Source organism: Pezoporus flaviventris, unplaced genomic scaffold (assembly GCF_033815535.1).
Source record: "Pezoporus flaviventris isolate CSIRO_AGI_PZ_B2104156 unplaced genomic scaffold, CSIRO_AGI_Pfla_v1 ptg000054l, whole genome shotgun sequence".
NCBI lineage: Eukaryota > Metazoa > Chordata > Aves > Psittaciformes > Psittacidae > Pezoporus > Pezoporus flaviventris.
In genome coordinates, this window is record NW_026892602.1 from 9463756 (window position 1) to 9482389 (window position 18634).

Sequence of the window (18634 nt, forward strand, 5' to 3'; positions counted from 1 at the left end):
AAATTAATTAGAAGGTTTACCCAAGTGGAAGATATGATCCCAGATATTGCTGCATCATGTTATTCCTTACCTATCAAAAAAAAACCAAAACCACTTTTGTAAACAGATGTGAACAGAAACAATGGCATCATTTTTGCAGGTTTTGGGGTGGATGTGTAAAAACTTTAGATTCCCTGGCAACACGTATTAGCAAAAACCTAAAGAGAATAATGCACTGCCATCCTAAAAAGCTCAATATCCTTCCCCTGTAATTTTATATTCCCGTCAAGCAAATAGCAGGGTTTGTTAGAAATGTCAACAGTATCATGCCCAAGTATATATGCTCAAGAGGCTAGGCAAAAATCTGGCACCTCATAGTTTATGGCCATTAGAAAGAAGACAAGAGAGTACAGAACTTCTATTTATTTACAATACAGTCCTCATTTTTTCCACCAAAGGATCCCTTAAACAAGAGAGTGTCTCTAGTTCACCACTTAAAACACATCACAATTTCCAGTCCAATGAAAAATTTTGAAGTTATTTTGGGTTAAACATTAAAGCTGTTAACATTCTGCTGATGCTTCCTACGTAACTCTTTCCTCTTCCATTTTCTTTTAAGCAATCTAGTTCACCTACTTCGTTTCTTACTCTCAAGATCTTCACAGCAACTGGGAAACACTGAAGACAGTGTAAAGATGTGAGGCTACATTTTAAAGAGAAGATCTGAATTCTGATGCGCAGTCTCATTTTAACAGCTTAGGTTTTATTAAAGCACCAAATATTGAAGATCCAACTTTCAATCATAGCAAGTGACAACTTTATTATAAACAAAATTCTACTAAGGTAGCAATGGGAAAAAGAGGAGGAGGAGCTGGAGCAGTACTTCTACTACAAAAATACAGTATGAAACATTAAGGCAGACAGTAAAATAAGACACCAAGTTAGCTGCACCTCATTTCTCTTACATATCAATCAAACAGGAAAACCACCAGTGCAGTATTAAAAACTAGTAACCAGGAGTCCCAGTTAGTCGATCAGCTTACTGAAATCTTCCAAGTTTATTCTGAAATTTTCCATTTGGTTTCACTAAATTTACAATGGTATATGATGGCATTTTTAAAAAACAAGATGCTTCACCAAAACATAACCTCATCACATCAGCAACAATTTTGACAGACCACAGTATTACGACTGGCTCCACTTAAGGGTCAATCCTTCTACCATGAATGTAATACTGACTCCTTTGTTTATCCATCAGTAAGATGAACAGCTCTGATAGCCTACCTGTAAGTACACAAAGAAAACCCTATTTTTAAGCTTTTATATAGTTAGACAACCTCAGTTTCTTTCCAATATTTTATTAACCATGTTGTGTTTCCACTTGAAACCCAATAAAAACTTGGTTTCATAGTCTAAAACCATTTAAAACCTGTTGTTCATTACATTGCACAAGAATTCATAACAGCAAACCTTAAGAGATTTGTACAAATTTGACATTGCCGTAAGAATTCCATTAAGCAACATTTCTTTGTATTCTAAAGGACTCTGGAGCAATAGCCTCATAATACCAACACGATAAAAGAGTGTTCTAGTTTTCAGAACTGCATTCAGAAGAGAAGTACAAATGAAATGGATCTAAATCACAAGTGCCAAAGAAATGCCAACTGCTAATATATTTGCAACCTAATTGCTGATATGCATTCACAGGTATATGTTGTTTTTATTTGCATCTAAACGTTCTTCCAGACAACCTCTAATATATGTAATAACTTATTCCTACCAGTCACTTTGTACTTGCATTTCTAAATGCTTCTAGGACAGATATTCAGTTTTTAGCTTTTACAGCAGATCAGCTTTAAAATGAAATTCAGTTTTCCTGAAGTAGTCCAATTTAGCTTTTCTTCAGCATTTCAGTTGGAGTTTGTCATTCAAGATTACTTGTTTTACTGCATAGCCTAGAATGTAAAACTATTCCTGTTGGAAGAAAATACTCTTAATGATATGTTCATTACAAAAATTTGAGAAATTCTAGTTAGAATTAATTTCAAAACATATAAAAGAAAGCAATAGGTGTATCCTAACATAAGCTCTGATGGGAGATAACCATTCTCCAGCCAAAGGAAATACTAAGTTAATAACACAGCACAGACATTAGAATAGGCACTATGATCACAAATGCTATCAGTGAATAGACATTAGGGACAAATAATGAGGATCACCTGCAATTCCTAAGCACTGAATCTGACTTTAGCCAAAAAACAACAGTATTAACTTTTTTTTTTTAAGTATTACTAGGAACCTCTAAATGAAAGTCAACACCATTTTGATGATCTCTTATTCGCATGTCATGGAGGAAGACATTAAGTACTGACACAAAGCAAGACATGCCATACTAAAAACTATATCCTGCAATTAAAATACAGATGCACAAGTCTTGTCCACTACTTACTATCTTTCAGATCCACAGCTCCTGACAGTTACCAGAAAGTGATGTTCTTAGGAGCAGTAACTATAGACAAGAATTAACAAAGCTGGAACAAACAGGCAAATATCAAAGACACAAACCATGAGAAAATCTAAAGCAAAAAGGTTTCTACACAATAATGTTCAGGGTACAGTGCTTTCTTAAAAGGTCCTAAGAGTATTATTGCCTAAAGTGCATGAGAAACTGTTCAAGCTCATAGCACAAAATCAGAAGAGGTAGATGAGGTAGATTCTTCATGCAGCAAGACAGAACACCAAAACCTAGCAAACTACACATTAAAGCTTCCTCCTTTACATGGATGTAGCCATATTGCTTCCTCCGTTCCAGCCTTTCACATTCAGAGGAACAGACATAAAACACCACGTTATGGCAAATTCACTTTGTTTTGAGCAAATAGTCTCTACTAAGCAAAGTAAATGCCTACATTAGCCTGCACATAGTGCCTGAACTTGGCACCGCAGCATGCCTGTATTTCCAGACAGCAAATCCCTGCGTGAATTACATCGCATTTATCTTCACTTGTATGAGGGGAAACACATGTATAAGGATTAAACTGAACAAACACAGTCTTCAGCAACTGAAGTTCTACACAGTCAACAAGTCATTTCTCAGGACTTGCTTAAAACAGTGAAAGTTTCAGTGAGACTGCATACAAACAATAAGAACCCTGGCAAAAATTAAAGCATTAGAAATACAACAGCAAAGCACAAAGAGCTGAAGAAGGAAAAGGGGATACTAAAGCTGTTTTTTAACGCTGTCAGAGATTCACCAATAAACTCCCTCCTCATTACAATGCATCAAGTTAACATATGGCAAAGCATTAACCAAACAAGACGGTGTCAAGAACTGGTAGGAAGAACACCACAGGGGGCTTTAAAAGATACCCACAGATGTTCCTGACTTTGCCCAAAAAAATGCAATCCCCTATGTACCCAAAAGGAATTTCACTATCTCAAATAAGAAGATTAAAAGGCATCAAGCTAGAGTTAAAGCAAAAAAATTCTAATGGTATCACAGGCAGTCTCCAGCAATGTTTTGACTACCTTAACACCATTCTCTTTCCACATTTGCACAGATTCCTGGTTTATCCTTTGAAGGACAGAAATACCTGCATACACAGAAATTCAGACTCCCTGATCCTTTTATCAGTCCAGAGCAAGATGGATTTTGAGAAAATAACAGAATTTAAAAGAAACCGAAGATTAAGACTCAAGCTGATATGACTTGAAGAGGTAACCAGGGCTGTAACTGAAGCCATATTTAGCAGAGGGATGAAACAGTAGAGTCCACATGCATGATGCTGGACACAGGATGCTGGGTGCATGATACCAGACTTCCCAGTGCCTCTACACACAGGCTATACAGAAGCAGAATAACGATGAACAACATACAGACTACCGGACTTACGAAAACAGAAATAATGTATTGAGGAGACTGGCATGGTTCTTGTGAATAAAAGACAAGCTCTGAACTACCATTTCAACTATTTCAAATATTCAGTCTCACTCCTCCTGCTCAGCTATTCCCACTGCAGGCATTCCCAAAAGATGAAAAGTTCTTTAGGCTTTCTATAAATTCCACCTCAAGAGGCAATGCCTCAATTAGACATTTAAGAGATACTACCAAGAGCTACCTAAAATCACAGAACACTTGCTATTGGTAACCTTTGCTTTATTTCTCTTTGCAAATAACACTTTTTCTTGGAGATAAGGGCTCTATAAAGCTACAGAAAAAAAAAAATGTAACAAAGGAAATGTTTATACACTGAAATCCCTGAAAAATTTCTTGTAGTGTAAGACTGCTGACAAATGCTCATTAGAAAACTCTCTTCCCCAAAAAAAAGGGCACAAGATGAATTATAATGATTAAAAGTTTAAGTATAATTTCTAGGTCACTATATAACATTCAAACTTTGGTCTCAATTCATGCTTCCTAACTGAAAAAGTTACATACTGAATCTGTCAATAGCAGATGTTCTGCTTTTACTTTGAAAAAATTCTTATACTGGGGGAAAACAAGCAATATTTTATGTCCCACACATAAAAGTACTACAGCAAGCTCTGGAATGTGTGCGGCATGTCCCACACCTTCCATATTAATTGGTAATAGCATCAAAGAAAGCTATACTGTCGTTTACAGCACCATTACGATGACCTGTACAGCTTTAAGAAGGGGATGATAATAATCCCATCCTACAACTTGTAAAGAAAACTAAACAATAAATTAACTTGCCACAACAACACATTGGGCAGAAAGAAAAAGCATAACCTACCCATGCAAACAGTGCTGGACCCACCATGGCACTTTGCTCTGTAACACAAGAAGTATTCGGCATGCCCCAGGACTTGGGCTGAGGCCATGCTCTGACACCCAGAGCTCCAGCAGGTACACAGGCAAATAGGTGCACAGCAAGTAAAACACAATCTGCCCAGTTTTCACTCACATTTAGCTTTCAAGAAGCATTAATATTGACTGCACTTTTCCCTATCCTATTTTAACCAAACAACTGGTTTTTTTTTTCCCTCTTTGTATGTTTCTGAACTAAAAAAGCACCCAGAGAGTCCTTCCTGAACATACAGACAGCCCAGGCTGCAGGGAATGAAAAACCTAAAGAAAATGGTTAATATCAAGAGCTGAAAACATAGAATTCTAGAAGTGCAAGAGAGGCACACTGTAGGTATTTCACTTGGGAGTTTTCTCACTAAAGTGCCTTCACAAATCCAGGCTGACAAGCTGAGAGCTCTGCACTCAAGCTGGGCAGCTGCACAGCAGAAGGCAGTGTGGAGATGCAGAGCTTTGTTGGAGCACTGCTGGAAAATCGCTGTGGGCATTTCTTTTGCTGCAGCCTACCTTCCTAACAACAGCAGCTGAGTCCTTGGAGGAAAATCATGTGGCACACCTGATCAAAAGAAAACTTGGATTCTCTGGTAAATCAAAATGTTATTGGGAGTTTATAGCACTGAAGTTGATGTTCCTGCTAGCACATTAAACAAAGTATAAAATAAGAAATGCCTGGTGGGGGTTATCACCATTCCCTGTCATACCACAGGAATCAGACATGCGCAGGCAAGACTTAAACTTTCTCATGCTGTGGTTTGAAGCCACATCAAGATGTTAAAAAACCTCTAATGCAGCACTGTCAAGCAGATTTACTTAGTGCTGGTTTCATTTCTCAGTACACCCAAATCAAAAAGAAGAGGAAACAGAAGCACTTTCATACCTAGCAAACCACCAACTTGTGCATCCAGTTAAAGGTGTATGCTGGCAGAGACTGCAAATCAGTGGACTGGTATAAATTACTATTATTGTTTAAAACATTCTCAACAAGAAATACAAGGAAACCCAAGCACCTGGAAAGCAAAGATTTATAAAAATAATTGCTAAAAGTAAAACTCGTAGAAACAATACACATTCATCCTGGAGCAGCAAAGCTCATTCACAGTTAGAATACTGAGACAATGACTAAACTAAGACAAATGACTAATCATTTGAGAAGTCGGAGCATTGAAGCAGCACCATTTAGAGAAAACCAACCATGTGTACAGTGGCAAGTGCAATCCAGACACTAATTATTCTGTAAAAGTAATTTTTACCCATAGAGAAATTAGGTAATAAATGAATGGGAGACAGAAATGGAAATCACTGTACTACAGAGAACTGGAATCATGGAAAATAAGCAGCACAGACAACTAGACAAGTAAGTCTAGTCAATCAAAAGCAACCAGCTTTATTGTAGAGTTTCAAAAGGACTGGATGAAGGGTGAAGTAACCGATGTACTATCTGAATAATAGTAAAACATTTGATAAAAATCTCTCTCAAGACTGTTACTTTCCAAAATCAACTGAAATTTGCCTGGACAGGAACACTACAATGTGACCTGAAACCCAATTACTAGTCATAATAAAAAAGTGAAAAGCCTGAAGCAGAAAATAAAAATAAATAAAGAGATAAAAAGATGAGCTTTTCAAGGGCTGGGAAACCCTCCAACCACCACACTGAAAAGTGCTGTATCCATTTAGACTGATGCTCTCAGAAGTTAAAGTGATAAACAGCAATGGACTGAAGTCTTGACTAGTGGGGTACTGCAAAGACTGCAATTATTTCTGATGCTATTCACAACCAGAAACAGGACATGAATATGTTCATGAGATCCACAGATGGCATTTGCCGGTAGCAACAAACTTTGCAGATAAATTGCAATTGCCAGTTGGTACATGTTGTGGTTTAACTCCAGCCAGCAACTAAGCACCATGCTGCCACTCACTCACACCCCTCTACCCTGAACCCCAGTGGGATGGGGAGAAGAATCAGAACAAAGGCAAAGCCCATGGGCTGAGATAAGAACAGATTAATAATTGAAATAAAGTAAAAAATGACAATGATAATAATAATAATAGAAAATAAAAAGAGAGGTATAAAACTCAAGAGAGACAAGAGATGCACAACACAACTGCTCACCACTCACACAGCCAATCACAGATCAGTGACTTTTGGACAACTCCCCCACTTTCTATACTAGGCATGACTTCCTGTGGTATGGATTATCCCTTTGGCTAGTTCAGGTCAGGTGTCCTGGTCATGCCTTTCATCACTGCAAAGCCTGGGACACAGAAAAGTCCTTGATTTAGCTTAAACACTATGGAGCAACACCTAAAACATAAGTGTGTTTGTTATCAACATAATTCTCAGACTAAAGCCAAAACACAGCACTGCACTAGAAATGATAGACATGGAAAAAGAAAACATCAAATGTGTTTCATTTTAGAGAAAAAAATGACGAGAAAAAATATAAGGGGATGGCATGACGTATCAGTTCAGATGGTAAAACCAAAGACTATCTGAATACACAGGTCCATACAATGGAGAAGAGGAACTGTATGCACCACATCAATAAAACTCATTTAGAAATATCACATACTTCTGCAACTTTTCCAAAGGCAGTGAAACTTCTCAGCTTTGCTGAAGTCAGTCAAGTTTAATCACCAAAAACCAAAGGTTAATTTTGGTTGTAACCTACTTATAAAATTATGACAATGCTTAAGAATCTCCCTCATCAGGTCATTGAGAAAACATTAACATTTGCAAAGGATTTCATTGCGCTTTATTACAGCTCCAAAGTGCCACACCAAGGTTCAACTTTGCAAATACAGATAGTTTCCAATCAAATAAGTGGAAAAAAAACATTACTTACAGTGGATGCAATGCTAGATTAATGTTGTTATACTTACTAATCAGCCATCAGGGCTTCAAAGAAAACACAGGAAATTGCACATAAATATTGCTCTGTCCCATTTAATATGTATTTCTAAAGTTAAAGCATGAAAGCGTTAAATATTTTTGTTTTCCATCAAAACCACTCTTTATGTGGCAAGGCAATTAAGTTATTTTGGCATCCGCTCCACACAAAGCAGCTGCTGTACAGTATGTTTTACTTTATAAAATATCTTTAATCAGCACACTGACTAGTTCTGCCATTTAGAATTAAGGAGGTAAATGGCAGGTGCAGCATTAATTAGTGAAATTGAAGTCTCTGTGTAAGACATGTACTCATACCAACTCAGTGCTTCTGAGGAATAGAAATGATTGCTAACAGCTTTGCACCACAAAATTGACTAGGTAAGAACATGCCAAAAAAAAGAGAGGCATTTACAGTTACGTTTCTGAAGCTTTACAATCTTGTATTACCAGATTCATTTCCCAAACTCTTCCTCCAGGAGCAGGAATAGAAAAATACTTCAGGAGGCCAAGAGTAAGCTATCCTGTGAGAGTCTTTGTTTCTGCCTTACAATCAACAGGAGCAGGGAGCAGAGGTAAAGGTTAAGAGATAGGCAAAGTTAGCTGAAAAGATTTTCCCAACCAGCAACTAAGAAATGGGCTAGACCAACATTTGCAGAAATGCCCACACTCACAATTTAAAAACAGAGAGACTGTTTTTGCAATCCCCTCCCAACACTTAGGTAGGACTCAAAGTCCTACAATTACCCTCCTAACAATTCTGCGATTGCCATCATAAAAGGTTGTGGGAATGGTTCTGAGAATGTCCACAGTCTTTGACTAAAATTAAATCTCTCCTTCCTTTTAAAATTGCAGAGGATATTTTGGCTTTAAGGATTTCTGAAAGGTAGCCTTCCAGCTATTTACAAATCTTTAGAGGACCCACATTCAGCAAGAAGTCAGACAAGATAAATAATACTTCTGAAGATGTGATAGTCATCCTCAACACCAACAGTACATAGTGCTGGGTCCCTGCAGGCTCTTTGCATACCACAGCCAAGGGTGGTGAGTTCATCTGGTTCAGCAGAACCTCAGTTCATAAAAACAAGTGCAGTTAGTGAGACTAAAATAATTACAGTGTACATGGTGTGTGTTATTTGTAAACTAATATTCTACTCATCTCCAAGCACGCATTCTCAGACACTTCACTGCTTTTGGCCAAACTAAAACTACAATTTGAATGAAGCCAAGAAGCCCCACTTTTACCTTACTTCAAGGCAAAAAAATTAACTCTTCTGACTGCCACATTCCTAAGCTACTTTTTGAAAACAACGCAAAATAAGTGTCCTTCAAAAGTGGAAGCACATCAAACAATACATTTAGTAATACAGTAGCAGTAACATAGCAGCAAAAAGCCTTCTGCATTAATTTTAAGAAAATTATGCATTTCTGCCTACAGTCACATAGCAGATTCCCACATCTGTCTTGAATAGAAAGCAATATAAACACTAAGCAAAGCAACTGCACCCTGTGCTATGAACTAGAAGACCAGCTGTAGACCTCTGCAAAATACCAACCTCACAAATACTGTACAAGGAATTGAATTGATTTGTGCTTCATTGATGCTAAATGAATGTTTCTTCAGCGGGCAGGCAGTGCCTTCCACACGCATAGAAACAAGCACTTCCAATGCAAAATATAGTAGATGAACAGCAGCTGAAGGAAGCAAACTTATTTGTGTTTTTCTTTCAGTGCTAATTTTGACTTAAAACTGAGTCTTCCGGGAAGGAACACAATCCCTAGCTGTGCACAGTACCTCCTGCCAACCAACTTATGAAGCAGAACCGCTATTGACTCACAAATGAGTCGTTCATCCATCCTCCTTCTGACAAGCAGAAAAAGTACATGACCATGGCTGACAGAAAACAAAGATTCAAACAGAGAAACTCAGAAGGGTAAGGAGGAGAATTTAGAAAACAAGGATGCTGTGATAAAGACAATTTGTTATACTCTGTAAGAAGACACAACAACAATAAACTCTTAGCCAGAGCTGCAAGTCTTTAAACGGACCACTAACGAGTGCTGCACAAACAAATCAAAAAAGCTACCATTTCTAAACAAAACAACATTTTTTTTTGAAAATGCAAAACAAGACGGTGGAATTCCAGTAATATTTTTACGCTTTTTCAGATTAGGCACAATCAGTTTAGGTTTGAAAGAACTAGTTTAAACAGAGGAGAACTTGGGAGGAAAAAGCTTTGCCTATAAATGGGAACAAGCACCAGACTTTAGAGAGTACATGTTGGGATTAAACAGAACCTACCCTCCCAGACAGGTGCAGCTCTCAGCTGAAATATTTCAGACAGCGGTATTCACATTTTTATGCTATCACAAACAATTTCAGTTCCCAGGCAGGTCTAAGACTGTGATAGTCATATAAACTCTCTGAGAAGACAGCAGCCATGCCCTACCATATGGTCTGGAACAGTTCAGCATATGGGATTGGTTTTGATTGTTTTCTTTTTCCCAAAATTAGCATAAAAATATAAGTGATAGCTTCAATTAGAAGCGAGGCAACCTGAGCTCAAAATATTAAATTAGAAGTAATCCAATGTTCTGAGACAATGTAAACAATAAAAAAAAATTATACTTTGTTACAGGGCATAAATACAATTAAGACTGAGACAAGAAATGAACACACAAATAAACCAATTCTTCCACTTTTATGGCACTGAACAATATTTACTACCAATGTGGATAGAGAGACAGTTATGGCATACTCACAAAAAAGTATTAAAATCACATTCACTAGTCCGTCAGTTCACATATAAAAAAAAGTATTGAAGAGGCTAAACTACCTTCTGCCATTCAAAAAGTCTCATTAGCTAAAGTAACTGCAAACTAGTAAAGCAACTTGAAAAGCCTGCTTTTCTATTTAACTTGTTTGGTCTTAACACGAGACTTGTACTTTTTGTTAAGGTCCAGCTTCCTTTGATGGATAGCATGAGATGCATGAGTTCCAATTCTAAAGGTATTCTCTACCAAATGATAGTGGATCATTTGACACCATATGATCAATACCAATTGATCATGTTTTGTACCACTGCATTGTGTATCACTACAATTCACACTAAATGATTTGGTGGAATCTGATTAAAATGAGATTGCATTCCAGCTCTACGGTTACATTATATGAAGTATCCAGACATATCGGAACACAGTTAAAAGGTATGTCTTACTTTCCCATCCAAACGGCATAGCTTTCAGGGAGCTGCGGAATAAAAAGCATGGATCTTCCAGTATCAACATCTACTGTTCCAAAGCAGCCTGCTTCAGTTACTCCAAAAGTCCAGTGAAAGTAAGATTCCTAAGTTAACACAAAATATATTCTTAGAAGAAAACCCTTCTACCAGCTCTAAAAATACACTACAGTACATACTAATTTGTACTTCCACATATCTGAGAGATCTCTCTGGCTTTTGAAGAGGGGAAAGTGGTTTAGCTCCAAAACTTTTCACAGTGAAATAACAATCACAATATTACAATAATACAAATCCTTTGGTTGGCAACTAGAAAGGATCTGAGATTAATAAGCTACTATAAGAAATGAAAAGGCCAACTCAGTGCAACAAACATACAGCACACCATAAAATACATTCTTTCAATGTAGAATTAGTGAATGTAGGATCAGGAAGAAACACCACATGCAACAAGGCAAAAGCAGACTGCACAGTCATTGAGCTGTGATGTCAAGTGCTGAAGTGAAGACCCCACCTCCCCAGAGAACAGGAACCTGCACTAGAAACAATTTTTAAGAACAAGCAAGCAAACAACCAAACACTAACAATACAGAGATTAATTTTGGTAAGGACAGACATACGCTATGATACTCTGAAAGATGCATCTCCTCTAAAAACAGACCAGTAACTACATTAAGATATATGCTATCTAGATTAAAATTTGTTGGGTTTGTTTCCTCATAACATACAACAGCTCACTGAAATTCACAAAACAAAGTAGTGTAGCAGCCATGCAAAGTATGTGGTATGCATAATTAGGGTTCTGCTACACCAGCTTCCCCAAAGACTATGAATGCATTTGGCATGACATTAACAAGTTATTGAGTCCTGTTTGTGACAGAACACATGGATACTTAAGGAGTCATCTAATTTGAGAAGACACATGCTGTAAATTCTAAGATACATCCAGTTTTGTGGAATATACTATTTATAAAAACTTGAAATATGCTTTTCTATGAATTAATTCAGTTTAGCTTCACTGTAACATGTTTCACTACAGAAAGAAAGTTATTTTTTTGGCTCACAGACAAGACTAAAAAAACCTAAGAAATATGCCATTGCTGTCTTTAACATGACATTAAACACTGATAGGCAGTAGGGCCTTGAACAGGTTTGAGCCTACATATTAAAGCACTGAAAGATAGAGTAACTGGAAGTTGAAGAGGCAATGTAATAAAGAAGCCAATTTCTTTAAGTGAAGCAAGGCAAAGTGCATGACAGATAAAAGGAAAATAATTAAAAATTGTTTAAAAATTCATGCAGTTGAAGAAAGTTTCTTAATTTGGAGTTCAGATTCAGCTCTTACCTGACGAAATACGATACCAGTATCAGTACAGTATCTCTGGGTTTCTTCTCCACCCTGTAGCAGAACAATTGAATTCTTCTCAACATCCTTATTCAGTCTCAGGCGATCACACAGCCGTCTTCTATTCAAGGCAAAGAGCGCAACAGGCACTTTCAGTGTCTCATTCCCCAGCCAAAAAGACGGTCTAGAAAAGATTTAACAGACAAATAATGGAAGACAAAGTCAGAGGTTAGCACAATTCAGACTTGGTGTCTGTTACTTCAGACTAGAACAGAAAGGAAGTTCAGTTCAACTCTAGAAACAAGATGCTAATCGCTCAAGGGGAAGAGATGCTGCACAGGAGCATCACTCAAGCAACAATCAAACAATGCTCATACCAGTACCAAAGGAAAATGAGAGCAACAGAAGACAGGGCTGGCTGAAGCTGTGGCCCACAGCATGTCACTCGTTACATCCCTGTAGGTAAAACAACACAAAAAGTAGATGCAGAAAGCAACAGCCTGGGTCGGCTGAGTAAAGGCAGAACAGGAGAGAAGAAAATGAGTACTGAGTTACTGAAAACAGAAGGGAACGATTACATTAAGCTGGGCAAACTTCAGCAAGTCCTTTCGGGAAATGTTCAGTAGCTGAAACAGGGACTGGAGATAAAAGATGATGGATAGCAGATGCAGGACAACAGCATTTCCCATACTCGCACAGTGTCTGCAAACTTCTTGTCTATACACGTGTTCATTCTCGCATGCATACAAGCAGCTTCAGCAAGTGACTGAACTCATACAAACATGGCACAAGGAGCAGGTCCTGGGTACCAGTGACCTCCTACATCACCACCTGCCCCTAAGGCAGCCTGGAAAGTACTCAATAGAGCTTCAACTGTTTAACAGTAGAGAGCTGTCTTTTAAATTAAACTGGTTATTAAGTAATTTAAGGTGTTTACGGTACTACAAGACTATATTGCTGATTTGTTCACATTTCTTATAGGTCCATACCTGCACTTTTTGGAGCTTTACCTGTAGAAGCATAATAGCTTGTTGTAGGATTTTTCTTTTTCTATTTTTTTAATCAGATGGGGAGAGAACATTCCACTTTTTTAATGTTTAATATAGCAAAGCCGTGCTATACTATTGATGAATAGTGTTTTATCAATAAAATCCTATGATTTAATTTCAGTTTGTCCCTCCACCTCAGCTTCTCTCAGCTTATTGAACACTAACTCGGTGGATGGTTATTTTCTATCCAATATGCTTCTAGAGAAGACAGAAAGGTGCAGTACTATGTTAAGATGACAAGAAATCAACTACCAAGAGACTTAACCTTAGAGAAACAAAGTTCCACATCTTAGTTATTACATAGTTTACATAGGCAATCTGAAAAGTAACCTTCGATTTACAGCTGCATTAAAGTAATCTCTTGAAAGACTTTATCAGCATCAGAAATTAAAACCCTATCATTTCTTGCTGCAGAGACAGCACAAAAAGCTAATAAAATATTTTATTTTACTTGTTTATATCTACTTGATATAACAGCGTAAGTAATTTTAGAAGCTGGAAGATTGCTCTTGCTAATCCAATTTTCAAACTATCTGCCTAGGAGTTCAGCTGATGGTGCACAAAACCCCAGTGTGTTTATTTTTATTACTTCACACACACACCTGATAACTCAGCACCATGGCAGGTGATCATTACAAGGGCTGCAGACTACCTATTGCAGCACATCAGCATAGTGTGGAAGTTCAGCAAAAGCTTTCATTTTGGAGTACCTGTGCCTATAAGAAGAGTGAAGCAAGTTCTTACTATCCTAACAAAAGCTGCTGGATGTTTTAAATCAGATAGCAAACCTTAAAATAAGTATGGGCAAGGCTTTTTGGGTGCAAAGCTTTGGGTGGTTTAGCAACCCAGCAATGCACAAGAGGCTGAAAACACAAGCAAGATTCCCCCCCCCCCCCACGAAGTAACTCCATGCAGGGGCCTAGAAATCACATGCTCACCTTATTACAAGTATAAAAGGGAAGAAAGAACACCTTCAGATACCCTTATGCCATAGGTTGCTCTCAGATCTTTGTATCTGCTGATAAAAAATACCCAAACCCAAAAAAGGCAGAGGTTGTAGCACAACCTGTCATATTTTGATTTAAAGGAAGCAAAAAAAGGTCATTTTCGTTGTAATTTTACCTGCTTCACAAGTTTGGGGTTTTTTTTGCTGTTACTCTGATCTCCCTTCTTCTCCAGGCCTATTCCTACACCCTGGAGCTCATAGGAAGCTGCTACAAAGGCACATTCTTATCCCCATTATGTTTACTATTAATGTTTTCATTGCACTTAAAACCTTTTGACAACCAAAATGAGACTCAAGAAGAAATAACAATGTCAAGCAGCAATTCCTACTAATAGTCCCACTGCTCCAGTTACTGCCTTTTACTGGGATCTCAACACTGGAGCTGAAATGCATCCCAGTGCAAAATGACAGTTCTGCACATTTTATCTAAGCCCATGGCAAAACTGTGCTCTTCCTTAAATACAAAAGATACTACTTTCCCTGCCTGAATTTGATGCCACAGTCTCATCAACAGCAGAATTTGGGCCCATATAGCTGGTTTAGACTTGCAGGTTTTTCACAGGTATGGCCTCGGCCTCTATTTTAAGGCTACTGTAACAGTCACAGGAGTTGAACATGCTGGAGCCCACAGCAAGGGCTGCAGGACACAGGAGGGTTGAGTGTTGCTGCAAATACCACTCAGTTCTTCAGGTTCTTCACTGAGCACTCATATTAATTCATGCCTTGCACAGTACAAGCTTGCCAGGCAACAGACCTAGTTTCACAACTGCGATTCTGCAGAGAAAACCAGCTAGGTTTCAGAAAGGATCCAACTCAGAGCTGTTTGCTTCCCCCACAGCCATTGTTCACTCTTTCCTCCTGCAAGCCACTGAGACACCAAACTAACAGCACCCTCACAGATGGACTAGCAGCACAGCAAGACACCCACAGTGCTGCATTGCCTGCAGAGACTGGGTCACTCCACACACTGGGTCACTCCACACAGCACAAGCTTTCCACAACTTATGCTCTTTTCAGAGACTATCACTGACAGGAATTTTAAGTCTTACAAAAAAAAAAAAAAAAAAAGTACAGCTTTCTATTGCAAATAATGATTTAGGAAGAAAAACTCTCCTACTCAAGATCACAAGAAACGTCTTCACGCACAGGACTGTCTGTGTAACCATCACTCTGCCACAATCATTGCTCTAAGAAATACATGGCAGGTCAGTAGGTTATGACTGGCCTGGTCTTTTTTCCACATTCCTTCCAGCTCTATTACAAAACCCTGTGGCTATGCGATACTGTCTATGCCACAATTATTATTTAGCACTTTTTCAGTTTCAAATAAAAGAAGTTACTGTTATGCCACCTGTAGTAAATTGAGTGGGTATATGTATGTAAGTGCTTCACGTGTATATCACCCCTGCAAATACAAATGCAATTACAGTGTAACCAGCATAAGACTGTTATTTACCACCTAGCAATACCACCACAGAGTTCTTTCTAGGGAGGGAATGACGACCTTTCAATGCTGATCCATGATCTCTAATCACTCAGTTTATACTGAGACACAAGACACACAAATACAGAATTTGATTAGTACAATACATTGGATTGTCCTTCAAGGTCTGTTTCTTCTATTTGTGAAAGGTCTCTGATGTGTCCACCCATAAACTGAAATCAAAACTCTCATGTGGAATTTGATAACGAAGCATATTTAATGCAAACATGCACCACTGCTTTGTGGTGCATGTCTCTTTGAAGCTATGCAAATAAGCATTCGTCAGTGTCAGAAATGGCTACTCGCAAAAGGACAGGACAACTGAAGTTCAGCTTCCTCATTTTCTCTAGTCTGGTATGAGAATTCAGTCACTGCTCAGTCTGGTAAAGGCATGGTATGAGAATTCAGCCACTGCTCAGTCTGGTAAAGGCCTCCTACATTAGCTGAGAGTTTCCCTCCTGTCTGTCATACACAATCTTTATGATCACTTAGGGCCAAGCCCACACAAGAGAACTTTCATTATACTGGAAGTGAATTGTAGCGAGGAACATTAAACTAGATCTGCTTCTTTAAAGGCTATTTTTCTGTTGCCTGGATCTGTTAATTTTCAATGCTTATTTATAAATTCTATATTTTCAGAGAGCTTACACTTTGCTACTGTATGATCCATCTAACATTTTGGATTTGCTTTGATAAGCCACCAGAACACACCGATAACCAAAAATCCTACTTTATTTCTGGGGTTTTCCCACCATTTTTCAGCTAACCTTTTGTAGTCATAGGGTTTTTTTTTTTCAGAAGAAAATTCATGGACTACCACTGCTGTTCCACTGAGGTCATGCAAAGAACCATATTTCAATGAGGATGATAAACCACTGAAACTAGTTTTCAAGAAGTCATAATTTGTTTTGTTGACTGGGCCTTATTTATCTGTTTTGAACAACTGAGTTGTCAACATCAGCCTGAAGATTAGCCAATATTTAATGCTACTTCCACATCAAATATATGAAGTGCAGAAGGCCTATGCTAACATCAGCACAAGCAGACAAATGACACAAGGGAAACAACTACTGCTTTTTAAAGCATAAACTGGATGTCTTCTTCATGGCAAACACAGTGCTCCTTGTAAAAAAGTTAACCTGGAGTCCCAGCCCCATTTGATGTCCCACCTCCCCAGCCCAAACTTGCTCTCAGCAGGGCCAGAGGATGCAGGAGCATCTCTGCACAGGGGCTCAGCACTGGGAAACCCAGGGCAGGAGAGAGGACCTCAAAGGGGAGCAACCTCCATCCACAGATTAAAGTCAGACCCAAGTCACAGTGTGACCTGTTAGGCCCACCTGTGAAAAGTCCCCCCTCATTCCGATTAATTTTTAATACCACCTTCTTAAATCACTCAAAAAATAGCTGAGTTTAGCTACGAATGTGGTAAAGACTCCGCGTTAAGTAATCCACACCCATTTTTCTGCATGACTTCCCCAACCTAACCCAGTTTAGAGGATAACCCGCGGTTCGGGGTATGCCTTGCCAAACCGCTCCGGCGGCCAGGTTGCCCGCGGGACCCTGAACCGCTCTCTCGCCGTCCCGCTCAAAAGCTGGGTCCTCTTCAGGAGCCCCTGCTCCAGCGCAGACATCCGGCCTACTCCGCAGGCTGCACCGGCACCCCCGACCCACCCGGGCCCCTCAGAGAGACCCGCCGGCCTCGCACAGCCAGGTCGCTGCGCAGCGCCCGCGGCTGGGAGCCGGGGGCCGGGGCGCAGAGCCCGTGAAGAGCGAGGGACGCCGGCGGCACCGGCCCAGGAGCTCTGCTTACCCCGCCGCCGCCATGTTGCCTCCCCGGACTTCGCCTGTCACGTGATGGCGGGGCCGCCTCAGCGGGAACGGGGGGTGGGGCGAGGGCAGTGGCGGGCGCTGGTCGCGTCAGGGCGGCGGGCAGTGTCCGGGGCGTGAGCGCTGGCTGCTGAGGGGTGATGTGCATCGGCACGCTGCGCCGCCGAGCAGGTGTGTTTGTGACCATCACCGCGGGTGTCGGCTCCTGGTACGAGACACAGCCCTGAAGGCCAAAACGTGTGTAATGTACATACAGTCTTAAACAGGGATTGGTGCATTCTACAACGGGGCTCCTTGAAATAGTTGCTTAAAATATCCATTTATCATGCCGTGCTGCAATAATCCTTGTAAGAGATGCTTTTCTCTTGCATTTTGAAATGGAGAAGGTGTTTAACAGCAGCCTCCTTTCACAGTGCGCTGCACCCAGCACCAGTCCTCACAGTCGCCCACTGTTGAATTCTGTGCTTACTCACTCACACAGATCTGTTAAGAAGGTGAGTTGTTCTTGCCTAAAAATTATAAGGTACCTGAATAAACCAGCAATTCCTAGGCCAGGGTTCATGTGGCCAGTAACCACCATGCAGCAGCAAGAGAAAATATCCAGAAGCATGGAATACTGGATAAAGAATCACAAGGTGGTTTGGGTTAGAAGGGACCTTAAAGCTCATCCAGTTCCAACCCCCTACCACAGCCATGGACACGTTCCACTAGGCCAGGCTGATCCAAGCCCCATCCAACCTGGCCTTGAACACTCCAGGAATGGGGCAGCCACAGCTTCTCTGGGCACCTTGTGCCAGCGCCTGAGCACCCTCACAAGGAAGATTTTTCTTAAAAAAAAAACAAACAAAACAAACACCCCAAACAACCTAATATAAACCCATTTCCCCTTGTCCTGTCACTACATGTCCTTGTAAAAAGTCCCTCTCCAGATTACTTGCAGGCCCCAATACAAGGGAATAAGAGAGGGGAGCTCTGAGCTGTGACC

The 18634-nt window shown here is 39.7% G+C and overlaps 1 protein-coding gene across 2 annotated transcripts in view; it reads right to left on the reverse strand.

The window, feature by feature from the left end:
• PEPD (peptidase D) overlaps positions 1-17672 on the reverse strand; it is a 140476-nt gene extending 122804 nt beyond the window's left edge. For both annotated transcript variants that reach the window (XM_061469165.1, XM_061469164.1), the window contains exons 1-3: positions 17633-17672; positions 12285-12468; positions 10919-11046 (exon numbers count right to left, since the gene is read on the reverse strand). In XM_061469165.1, the coding sequence (XP_061325149.1) occupies positions 10919-11046; positions 12285-12468; positions 17633-17646 (326 nt within the window). In that variant the 5' untranslated portion in view covers positions 17647-17672. The remainder of the gene's footprint in view (positions 1-10918; positions 11047-12284; positions 12469-17632) is intronic.
• Positions 17673-18634: the final 962 nt, after the last annotated feature.